A 12,860-nucleotide genomic window follows, 5' to 3' on the forward strand; every position below is an offset into this window, starting at 1 on the left:
TCTGCAACCTCCGCCTCCTGCCTCAGCCTCCCAAGTAGCTGGGATTACAGGCATGTGCCACCACGCCTGGCTGATTTTCTATTTTTAGTAGAGACAGCATTTCTCCAAATTGTTCAGGCTGGTCTTGAACTCCCAACCTCAGGGGATCTGCCTGCCTCGGCCTCCCGAAGTGCTGGGGTTATAGGCGTGAGGCACTGCACCTGGCCTATTGCTGCTGTTTTGTTTGATGCTGTTGTTTTTAGAGACAGGGTCTCACTCTGTCACCCAGGCTGGAGTGCAGTGGTATGATCACAGCTCACTACAGCCTCATATTCCTGGGCTGAAGTGATACTTCTGCCTCAGCCTCCTGAGTAGTCAGTAGCAGGAAGTACAGATGTATGCCACCACACCCAGCATTATTTTTTCCTTCACTTTTTATAGAGATGGGGTCTTGCTATGTTGCCCAGGCTGGTCTCAAACTCCTAGCCTTCCACATAAGCCTCCAAAGTGCTGGGATTAGCGGCATCAGCTACCATGCCTGGACTACACCTTGATTTTAACTCTTGCTTTGCCATTTTCTTGCAGTTACTTGACCTTGGACAATTCATTTCCTATGAAGCTCAGTTTCTTTGTGTGTGAAATGGAATAAGATGGCTTCATTACAGAGTAGTCACATGGAGATTACAAAGTAAGTGACTATCAAGTCTCTGGCCCGGTTCCTGTTTCTCTCAGGTGTGTCTGGGTGCAGTCTGTGCATTATGGAAATGTCTGTGTGTCTGATACCTTCGGCAGCGAATGTTCTGCGGCACCAGCTTGTTCCTTGATGTAGTCTGTGCATCATAAAATGCCACAATGGCTGCTTTGTTTATTGGCTTTCCCCAACAGCAATGGGGAAAATTGCTGCAGAATATTTGCATTTATAGAGAGCTGCTCTCCATACATGTGCTGCTCTTATATAGGATTATGGCTCAGGCTTGCCAGTGTGCATCTTGCTGTTCCTGAATAGGGAAAAAGAGCGTCCTATGGTCCCCTGATGAATATACAAACTGAGGGCAACGGGAGCCTGAGCAAGCTCTCCTGTGTTTTACGCTCAACCGGTGTTTTCCCATCCTTTATACACCTCCTCATTCAAAGAGGATTCCAGGCAACTTACAGAGCTAGAACCAAGGTAAGAAGAAATCGTGAGTCACTGAGGCAGGAGAATCGCTTGAACCCGGGAGGCAGAGGTTACAGTGAGCCGAGATCGCGCCACTGCACTCCAACCTGCTGACAGAGCGAGACTCCACCTCAAAAAACAAACAAACAAAGAAACAACAACAAAAAAGAAATTATGAGGACGCAAAAATAAGAATAGTAACCCAAATGCAGGTCATAAGGCTTTGATTGCATTGGTAGAGGTGGCCTTCAAATTTGGCTCTGAACATCTCAGCAGCCAGGGTGGAACAGAAAGCAGATGTAGCCAGCTTGTGATACCATCCGGCAAAACCATGTTCCAAGCACAAAAAGGAGTGTACATTGTTTTAGCTGGTATTAAGTGTAAATATATTGAGTACTCATCGGGCACATGGACGTTTTATGGAGAAAGGGACTTGTTGGATTAACAAAAGCAACAATCTTATCCCTGGACTCAATAACATTCGTAATCTGATTTTTCAAGGCAATTAGTTTGTGGAAAGCCACAAGCGATATTCAACAGATTTCACGGAGGCAGTGGAGCAGTGGGGCATTCTGCAAGGCGCTCTGCTTCTGGTCTCTTCTCTTTTATGACTGCTCAGGCGGCATCTGCTCGTCTGAACCTACCCCTTGTGGCACAGCTGAGCACAGGAATACAAATAGATTCCTACCCAAAAGATGAGTGCCACCCTCTGTGTGTATTTTAAACCAGTTAACTTTGACCACACCCTTTCAACATGGATGAGGTTTTTGCTTGTAGTAAATTAAAAATAGTCAATTCAATAGAGAACCTGAAAAATGTGTGATTCAGTTTCACACTGTGAAACCATAATCCTTTGTGCCCAGTTGGGAATCTCTAGGTTTACATGTGGTTCTTTCAAAACCCCAGTAGCCTCATGATGTAATCCTAGCACTTTGGGAGGCAGAGGCAGGTGGATCACAAGGTCAGGCGTTAGAAACCAGCCTGGCCAACATGGTGAAACCCCATCTCTACTAGAAATACAAAAAAATTAGCTGGGTGTGGTGGCACACACCTATAATCCCAGCTACCCAGGAGGCTGAGGCAGGAGAATCACTTGAACCTGGGAGGTGGAGGTTGCAGTGAGCTGAGATTGATTCCGTCTCAAAAAACAAAAACAAAAAACAAGCAAACAACAAAAAAACCTCCAAAAAGTAACGAAGGAGGCTTTTCAGGGAAGTCTGGGCCTGAAAGCCCTGAGCAGGCATTGAAGAAAATAACTGCACAGGATTTCTTTTAGTGATGTGGAGGAGGGAGAGGGTACAGAGGTCTTGGAAATCAACGAGCACGTTGGGGGCAGAGAGGGTAGAGGCAGGTGAAAGAACTGAAACACACTGAGAGGTTACAGAAAGTCCTCTGTTAACAACAAGAGCCAAAATATCTCCCGGAAATTGGGAAACATTGCTGTTATGTATAAAATTATATTAAGCTTCCAGCTCGGAGCCCACGTTTCTTCCTTCAGCTGCACATTCCTTTCTGCCGCTCACTTTGCTGCTTTCTCGTCCTGTTTGTGTAACTGACGAGTGATCTCTCAAAGCCAAGCCTGGACTTGACTTCCCTCCTTGGCCCTTGTTCCAAAAAGAAACCCTCTCATGCTGCAAGCTTTGGCTCCCTGGAACATGAGGCTGCCCAGGAAGAGCGCCCACTGCTTTTGTAGCAATGGCCCGGGGCACGTGGATTAGGTTTGCCATTTCACGTTAGTGCTGCACACAGCCTCACAGGGTGATCCCTGACTGACAGCTGTGCTCCTCCCCAGCTGTGGGGGAAGTTGCTATTCTTATCTGAGAGCACGGGTTCATCATTACCTTTCCTGCAGCAGCCTCACTCGATTTTCTCCAAGTATTATCATCAGGACCTTCCTCCCAATTTCTCATTTTGAAAATATTCAAACGTGCAGAAAAATGGAAAAAAATCATAAAGTGAAATTCTTACACTTTTGGACCGGAGTCACCAATTTTGCCCCATTTGCTTGTTCTCCCTCCAGTACACACTTGAGCGCACCGCTCTCTCTTCCCCCCTCCCCTCTCTCCCTTTCCCTTTCTGTTCCTCTCCCCCTGCTACTCCCTCCCTCTTTTTTTCTGTGTACTTATATACATATATCCACTTCTTTTTGCTTAATTATTTGAAAATAAATTGTAGTCATCAGAACAGTTCACCTCTAAATACTTCAGCGTTCATCTCCTTAAATTAGAATGGTTTCCTACCTAATGTAATATCATTGTCATACGTAATAAAATGAACAACTTCGGCCAGGTGTGGTGGCTCATGCCTGTAATCCCAGCACTTTGGGAGGCTGAGGCCGGTGGATCACCTGAGGTAAGGAGTTCAAGACCAGCCTGGCCAACATGGTGAAACCCCGTCTCTACTAAAAATATAAAAAATTAGCTGAGCATGGTGTCACGTGCCTGTAGCCCCAGCTACTCAGGAGGCTGAGGTAGGAGAACTGCTTCAACCCAAAAGGCGGAGGTTGCAGTGAGCCAAGATTGTACCACTGCACTCTGGCCTGGGCAACACAGTGAGACTCCATCTCAAAAATTAAATAAATAAATAAATTGAATGATTTCATTCTATCTTCTCATGCAATATATATTCCTTTGTGCAATTCAGGATCCTATTAAAGTTCAAGCATTGCACGTGACTGTTACTGCCCTTTAATTTCTTTATAATAGAACAGTCCACATGCTTTTATATCTTTTGGGATTCATTTTTTGAAGAACTCAGACCAATGGTCTTGTGCCGTATTCTGCCTTCCAGATTGATCTGGTTGTCTCTTCGTGGTGGTGTTTACCATGTCCCTGGTAGCTCCTGTTTTTTCCCTGTAAGAGTACTTGAAGTCTAAATGTGTGATTAGATTCAGCTTAAGCAACATTGGTAAGAACATTACAGAATTGACCTTGAGGGCTTGTGGTTTCATCACATCAAGAGGCACATGCTATTAGGTTGTCCTAATATTTGTGATGCAAGTTTGCTATTTTGGCTAAGACTGTGACCACCAGACCCCTCCATTGTATGGAAGCAGTTTGCTGTTGTCTTCGACTGTCAAATTATCTGTAGGGGGAATACTTTGAGACTGTATATATACCTCGTCACTAACAATATTGTGTCCAGCTGTTGAAGCATCCCTGAAGATCTCTGCCTGAATCAATTATTATATTGAGAGCTGCAAAATGATTTTTTGAATTTGAGAATCTTTTCTACATTTATTAGCTGGAATTCTGTAAAAGAGGAGCTTCCTTTCTCCTTCCACCTTTATTTCTCTTTCTCTCTCCCTCTCCCCCCGCACCCCGTTTCTGGCACAAGTCATCTCAGGCTCATCTTGTGCTTTCTCTGACCCAGATCTGAAGTCAACCATTTCTTCAGGGATCCCTGGTTCCTTTTAGTTGGAATGACACTTAGAAGCCAAAATCTGGGCACTGGTTGTGTTCTGGCCATTTTAGTGAGCAAAGCTGGGAGATGCATTTTCAACATGATCATGAGTTCTTAATGACATTTCCTGCACAAATGTCATGGTATAGGGCTTCTCTCATCTTCCTTTACTTTGTATTTTTATCTCTTTTCTTTTACAGAGAGAACCTTGCTTCCTAAGTAGATTATTATAGTTCCTTATTTGCTTTATCCAAAATAAAAATAGAACTGTTTTAGAATTACAATAATATCTTCGAGTTTTCCACGAAACAGAGCCAAAAGGATTTGTGTGTATGTGTTTTTATATGTGTATCTATAAACATGTATATAAACATATATAATGTTTATCAGCCAGGTGTGGTGGCTCATGCCTGTAACCCCAGCACTTTGGGAGGCTGAGGTGGGTGGATCACTTAGGCCCACTAGTTTGAGACCAGTCTGGGTAACATGATGAAACCTCATCTCTACTAAAAATATAAAAATTAGCCAGGAGTGGTGGCACATGCCTGCAATCCCAGCTACTCAGGAGGCTGTGGCACAAGACTCGCTTGAAGCCAGGAGGTGGAGGTTGCAGTGAACTGAGATCGCCCCACTGCATTGAGATCGCCCCACTGCACTGCAGCCTAGGTGACAGGGTGAGGCTCCATCTCAAAACAAACAAACATATATAATGTTTATATGTACATATATAAACATGTAAATAAACATATATATATGCAATAAACATATGTATAAGATATCTTTATATACAGTAAACAAAAATTTACTCTAAAGAACTGGCTCATGCAATTACAGAGGCTGACAAATCCCAAGATCTGCAGCCAGCAAGACCCAGGAGAGCCAGGCCAAAGGCCAGCAGGCTTGAGACCCTGATAGAACCGATGTTTCAGTTTAAGTCTGAATGTAGGAAAAGGAATGATTTCCCAACTCAGAGACAGTCAGGCAAGAGGAGTTCTCTTTTATTCATGGGAGAGTCAGTCTTTTTGTTCTGCTTAGGCCTTCAGCTGATTGGATAAGCCCCGCCCATAGGAGGGAGGGCAGTCTGCTTTTATTCATTCTACCAACTCATAGGTCAGTCTCACCTAGAAACACCCCCACAGACCCACCGAGAGTGTGTGACTAAATGTCTGGGCACCACATGGCCTGGTAAAGTTGACCTGTAACATGAACCATGACAAATATCAACATTACTGCTATCAACAAAACTAGTAAGTCAAGTTTCAAATTTATTTGCCATTCTTTTTGGCCTTAGCACATATCCCATTATAGATGACAGTCAGAAATAAGAGTAAGTTAAGGGCTGAGCACAATGGCTTGTGCCTATAATCCCAGCACTTTGGGAGGTCGAGGTGGGAGGACCACTTGAGGCCAGGAGTTCCAGACCATCCTGGGCAACATAGCAAGATCCCACCTCTGCAAAAAAAGGGAAGAAGAAAAAAAAGTAAGTTTAGTTAGCCAGAATCAAAAGATTTGTAAAATTAAAAGTTACTTGAAATACTTTTTTTCTCTTTGTGGTTACTTCTTAAATTTGATATATATATTTGTGCTTACTTGCTTCTGTTTGCATTCAATTTTAGAATTTGAAAAATCCATTTGAATTTAATTTTGTTTTTTGAATATGTAAAACATTTATATGTTTCAAAAATCAAAATGATATAAAAAGTTGTACTCTGAGAAGGCTCATTTCCATCCCCACCTCCCATCCTACTCATTCCCACTCATCCATTTCAAGCTTATTATTTTTGCATTTCTTTTAGCAAAAGTAAGAAAACACTCTCTGCACTATTTACTGAAGGCTTTTCTAATTGATTCCTTTCCGTTTTTGATCACCAAAGTATTACAAATTCACTGTAGTCATTTCACAAAATGCACACAAGTGCCTAAACACCACAGAAACATTTTGGACACCTATTGCTTGATAAATTGTGTTAATTCACTGAGCTAAGTCAGATATTCATACGATTGGATTGAGATTTGGTTCAGTTGATTCTTTAGTTTCTTTATAAACCTCATACATCTTATTTGATTTACATGATTTAATTATTTTTTCTATTTTCACAAACACATTTCCTCTCTAAAGTCAGTATTTCCTTACAAGGATGACACCCCGGAGAATAGGATGCAGGAAGTCATGAGGCACTTTCTTTGCTTAGCAGAAAAGAGGCTTCAGTTAGACGAGTAACACCAGGAAAGACCTCAACCTTGGCTCCGCCCCGATTCCCGGGAGGAAGTGCTCATCTCCACAGGCCAGGATGTCCTCTGACAGCTGACTCCCTAGAGGAGAGAAACACGCTTTGAAAACACACTCACTGCATTTCAGTAGCAACCCAATGCTGCGTTTAGCTTTGCCAGGTTGTGTACAGTTTCAGTTGGTCGTATTTCTCAGGCTAAACACGACACGGCACAATTGGGATTGTACAAGAGATGGATGTATTTAGAAAAATAAGAACAGAAAATGGCAATGGGGCCAGGACTGGCTGCTAAAAACAAAACATTTCATGTGTGTGAAGCCCTTCACTTGCTGAAAGTGGTTTTACATGTATTATTTCTACTGGTGTAACTCTGAAAAGTAGGGTGGAAACGATCAGACCTTTTTTAAAGACGAGGAAAGTGAAGGTATTTAACCCAGAGATGCTCTGTCAGTCAGCCGTGGAGCTGGGGGGCTCAGGGAGAGACATCCTGGGTCAGAGTCACTGACTTTTCCTTCACGTATGAACAAAGGTTTCAGAGAGTGCAAACACTCTTCAAGCCAGAGTCTTACATAAAGCCAAATTCCTTGTATTACCAATACTCAGTATACTAGCTATCTATTGCTATGTAACAAATAACCCCCAAACACAGTGGATGAGAGCAGCAGACATGCATTTCAAGGCTCTTGTTTTGCAGGCATCAGGATGCAGTTGCAGTTAATCTGGGTGTCTGAGACTCTTCATAAGCCTAAAGAAAACACAGGATCTCTCAAAAGAGAGACTGACATCAAGGTGTGGGCTGGGGCTGCAGTCCTCTTGAGGCTTCATAGAGGACACTGCTCCCAAGCTCATTCACGAGGCTGTCGGCAGGCCTCAGAGCCAAACTCACGATTGGCCACAGACTCCAGTTCTTTGCGGGTCTTTCCACAGGGTTATTCACAGCATGGAAGCTTGCTTCACCCAGAGTAAAGGGGAGGGGAGAGGGAGACAGAGAGAGACAGACAGAGACAGACAGAGACAGACCAGATAACAGGAGAAAACTCAGAATCAGAATCTTTTTTGTAACCTAATCTTGAAAGTGACAATCCATTGCTTTCACCATGTTCTTTTTGTTAGAAGCAAGTCACTAGGTGGGTCTAGCTCACACTTGAGGGGAGGGGATTAAACAAGAGCAAAGGCATGTATGTCGAAAGGTGAGGTTCTCCAGGAGCCATTGTAGAAGCTGTCCACTCTATTCAGCAATTTAGTTAAAGATTTTTTTTTTATTAATTTTTTTTTTTGGGAGACGCAGTCTTGCTCTGTTGCCCAGGCTGGCGTGCAATGGCACCATCTCAGCTCACTGCAACCTCCACCTCCTAGGTTCAAGGGATTCTCCTGCCTCAGTCTCCTGAGTAGCTGAGATTACGGACGCCCGTCACCATGCCCAGCTAATTCTGTGTTTAGTAGAGATGGGGTTTCACTATGTTGGCCAGGCTGGTCTTGAACTCCTGATCTCACATGATCTGCCTGCCTCAGCCTCCCAAAGTTCTGGGATTACAGGTATGAGCCACTGCACCTGGCCTTAAAGATTTCATTTTATATTAGCCCTTATGGTGTTGTTTTTTTTAGAATTTCCACAATTCATTGAGATCTTTTTCAAAGAGAATTTAAAATATTATTGTCCTTAGAAGATATAGATTACTTTCCTCTACCCAAATGACAGCAGAGATTTATCATAAGGTATCCAATGTGATTGAAATTAATTTTGTACCCCCTAGAAAACCAAACACCTAAAAACACCTAATGGATAGGAAGAACTTAATGGCTGCTGTGTGAGACAAGGGTAATGTTCATTAGGAATTCACAGGTCTTCAGAGAAAGATAATGGCAGATATCAATCCTTCTTCCTGGAGAATAAGTGCTATTACAAGCTGGGATGGCCCTGACCAAGTCTCAGTGACAGATATAGGCAATTGAGGCTCTCTGGATAAAATTACCCCAAGGGCGGAAACTGATGTGACAGTGGTCAGGCCCCTTGGCCAAGTCCAGAGATGAAAGGAGAACCATGGTTCCGGCAGCAGATGCTGGAGCCTCCCCTCCTCAGTCATCCTGGGCAATGCATTTTGCCCAATGGGAAAGTCCTTAGCAGTGAACCTAAAGAGCTCTGACACTGGGAGCCCAGGGCAATTCTGGCATGGGACAGCCCTGGTCAGTTGTAGCCCTGGAGAGGGGGAGCTTGTCCTCTTCCCACACTGGTGAGCCACTCTAGCCTGAGCACCCTGGACACCATTGGTAGCGGGGGTCTCAGAAGCAGGGAAGTCAGCATCATCCATCTTTCTTTGGCCCCAACAGTGACAACCTATTCCAGTGCCAACAGCTGCAATGGTGACGTGGGATTTGTTATGTCCAAGCAACCAGGGCTCGTCCTCGGATGTGAGTGAGGGAGTTTCCTGTGAGAGCCTTGGGTTTATAGGGAATGAGGTGTTCGGAGGGTGGGAAATAGATTTCCTACTAATGTGAAGATCTGTTTATCCCACTGTTGCATTTTAGACGCCATTGCATGACCTTGGCCTCCCAAAGTGCTGGGATTACAGGCATGAGCCACTGTGCCTGGTCTAAATTATTTCTTTTTAACTCCTTATTCTTCCTCCCACTTCTTTTAGCTTCCATGCCTGGTTTTTATATCTTATTTATCTATCTATTTATTTATTTATTTTTGCTGATGCTGGGGACTCTGTATTTAGCTAGAAATAGTCAATATAAACTGGCGTTTCATGCTTTATCCACCCTGGGCTGCAACTGACAAGATGAGGAGCACAAACTTCCTCCCAAGTTTCCTCTGCCTCCCCTTTCTGATTTTTGTTTGTTATGTTATTAAACCTTGTGATATTTACCTCCATTTCTCTTCTATCATGACATGCTCAGGACAAGCCTGTAGCATAGTGGGTCACGAATTTCGTGTACCTAAGGATCAGGCATGGTGGCTCATGTGTGTAATCCCAGCACTTTGGGAAGCCGAGGTGGGCAGATCACTAGGTCAGGAGTTCAAGACCAGCCTGGCCAATATGGTGATACCCAATCTCTACTAAAAATACAAAAAATAGCCAGGCATAGTGGCACATGCCTGTAGTCCCAGCTACTTTGGAGTCTGAGGCAGAAGAATTGCTTGAACCTGGCAGGCGGAGGTTACAGTGAGCCGGTGAGCAGAGATTGCACCACTGCCCTCCAGCCTGGGTGACAAAGTGAGACTCCATCTCAAAAAAAAAAAAAAGAATCAAATGGAAGGTCCGGGTGGGCCTCAGGAATCTGCATTCTAAACAAGCACCTTAAGCGAGTGTGTCGCAAGGGTTCCACAAGGCCAGACTTCAAGAACTGATGCTCCAGAGATGGAAGTTGCTCTGGAGCCCAAGAGTCTACTGCCTTGGGTGGTAATCTCAAGGTTAGAAGCAACAGGCATGTGGGGTAGCTACTGCCTTTCCTTTTGCCCATTTGCAGATTGTATCTCTTCTTAGATGCCTTCATATGCACTGAGGACAGGAATGGTGATGGTGTGCCAGCTAAACCATTGGGTTAGTTTTTCCGCCTAGATGACTTACCTGCACTATGCTTCATCGAGTTAAAAAAGAAAGCCACACGCTAGGAGCAGTGGCTCATGCCTGTAATCCCAGCACTTTGGGAGGCCAAGGCAAGTGGATCACCTGAGGTCAGGAGCTCAAGACCAGCCTGGACAACATGATGAAACCCTGTCTCTACCAAAAATACAAAAAAATTAGCTGGGCACGGTGGCAGATGCCTGTAATCCCAGCTACTTGGGAGGCTGAGGCAGGAGAATCGCTTGAACTTGGGAGGAGGAGGTTGCAGTGAGCCGAGATCATGCCATTGCACTCCAGCCTGGGCGACAAGAGCAAAACTCCTTCTCAAGAAAAAAAAAAGAAAACAAACAAAAAAAGACACAATAGCATACTCAGTTACACCATAGGTCGCTCCTGACCATATGAAGAGATGGTTAACATTCAAGTTATGTTTTGTGTTTTTCCAATAAGATGAAGAAAAGTGACATGTATGTAGTGTATATATCCCTGAGAGATTGCCTTGTACTGTATTTAAGGTTTGGGCTCTGAGCCAGCACAGCAGCATACACCTACGTCCCAGCCACTCAGGGGCCTGTGGCAAGAGGATCATTTAAGGTCAGGAGTTCAAGATCAGCCTGGGCAACACAGGAAGATTCCATCTCAAAAAAAAAAAGAAGAAGAAAGAAAGGTAGGAAGGAAGAAAGAATTCACCGAGTGTGGTGATGCACGCCTGTTGTCCCAGCTACCCAGAAGGCTGAGGCAGGAGGATCACTGGAGTCCAGGAGTTTGAGGCTGCAGTGAGCTATGATTGCACCACTGCACTCCAGCATAAGAAAGAGTGAGACCTTATCTCTAACTGAAAACAAAAAACGATTCAGGCTCTGGTGTGAGACATTTGAGTTAGAGTCTCAGCCTCACCACTTAGGAACCTGACCAGTTTCTCAGGCTCTCCAAGCCAGAGTTTCCTTATTTGTAAATGAAGAGAAAGGTAGTTCTTTCCATGTATTATCTCATTTAATCCTAACAAGAATCTCCACAAGATATTATTAAATGAGCTAATATGTGTAAAGTGATTGGAACAGTACTTGGTACATAGTAAGCCCTTACTATTATAAACATGCAGAGGAATCGCTAAGTGCAGTTCCTAACAAATGGAAAGATTGTTGGCAGCTTTTATACATTTGGAAAACTATAAAAGTGTATACACTTGGCTATAACTAAAAAACTATGAATATAACCAAGCTCAAGGCTCGGTCCTATTTCTTAGACAAATATAAACCGTTTATCTTATTGTCCATCTGGTCCCTTTCCCCATACTACTCGGGGCTACTGTGGTTCATTTGTAAGGGAAAATATCAAGGTCAGATGCAAGGAACTGAAGAGAGTTCAAGTATTTTTGTTGGAACCGTTAGCATTCTCTGAAAGCTCTTCCCCTGGTGTGAGTGCCTGGGGGGTTAAGTGACTATTGCGGTTTTGCAGAGCAACGTGGGGGCCATCTAGGGGGCAACAGGAAACAGTGGCCCCTTTCCCAACTTTGATTTTGGCATCCAGATCTGAGCTTCCATTTCTGGCCCTCACAACAATACCTGCCTCACGTTCTGCTGGAAGACAGTGTAAGAATGAATGGAATGTCTGCAAAGTGGGAATTGACCACCGTCACTGTCATCGAGAGCATTTACTAAGGGCCTGAGGCTATATATAGGATAGCCAGAGAAGCTGGGTAATTAGGAGAGATCGCCCTGCTCTTGAAGCTACGCTTTGAAGTGTGGACAAGAAACATCAGTGCTAATAAACCACAGCTGTTCGCAGCTCCCATTCTAAGGCTGTTTAGGTTACACCGGGCTCTCATTTCTTTTCCTTTTTGACTTCTTAACCTTTATGCCCCATCAGGTATCTCCTCTCCCTCTGTGTCTCGGCAGAGTTGATCTCTCTGCAATGGCTTCACTGACTTCTGCAAATGTGCTCAGGTCTCCGCTACCCTAAACAAAACCTCTCTGGGCTGGGTTGTCACCCTCAACACCTGGCCCATCCTGCCGTTCTCGTGCTGCCACCATCCTCACGCGCTGCCGTAGCGTTTCCTTCACACATGCTTTGCACTGCTCTTCGCCATGTTCCTTACTTGCGCCTTGAATTAACACTCGGTTAAGAGCGACCTCCAATTACTACTGGCCACTTTTTCATCTGGTCCCCTCAGTGGGATTTTGACACCCTTTCTCCCTGGCTTCTGCACCTGTGTGCCCTGCCCTGTTTTCCTTTGTTTGGCACCAACTATTTTCCTCTTGTTAGGACTACGTGAATGTAAATGACATTTTTCAGAATTCTCTTTTTGATCTTTCTCACTCTCTTGCTACATTCATTCACCCCTTGGTGTCATCCTCTTTCATGACTTCGGATCTGGGCCAAATCAGTTAATTTTTAATTTGTATCTATCTATCTGTCTGTCTGTCTGTCTGTCTATTTCATCCATTGCTATTACTTCAGGATGGGCTAAATCAGTTAAGAGTGACCTCTAATTCCCAAATCTACTTAGAACTCATCTCCTGA

At 44.1% G+C, this 12,860-nt stretch overlaps 1 protein-coding gene across 6 annotated transcripts in view; it reads left to right on the forward strand.

Moving 5' to 3' along the window:
* The window catches only part of MTPAP (mitochondrial poly(A) polymerase), a 119,185-nt gene that overhangs the window by 73,910 nt on the left and 32,415 nt on the right, over window positions 1-12,860 (forward strand). For 5 of the 6 annotated variants that reach the window (XM_064368527.1, XM_064368530.1, XM_064368528.1 and 2 more), the window contains one exon: window positions 565-667. In XM_064368527.1, the coding sequence (XP_064224597.1) occupies window positions 565-628 (64 nt within the window). In that variant the 3' untranslated portion in view covers window positions 629-667. Of the gene's footprint in view, window positions 1-564; window positions 668-10,852; window positions 12,703-12,860 lie in introns of those variants that run through there. The other variant, XM_021665185.2, reaches the window with a different exon arrangement.

This window comes from Aotus nancymaae, unplaced genomic scaffold (assembly GCF_030222135.1).
Source record: "Aotus nancymaae isolate 86718 unplaced genomic scaffold, 86718_ANA_hifiasm-v0.15.2.pri h1tg000077l, whole genome shotgun sequence".
In the NCBI taxonomy this organism is placed as follows: domain Eukaryota; kingdom Metazoa; phylum Chordata; class Mammalia; order Primates; family Aotidae; genus Aotus; species Aotus nancymaae.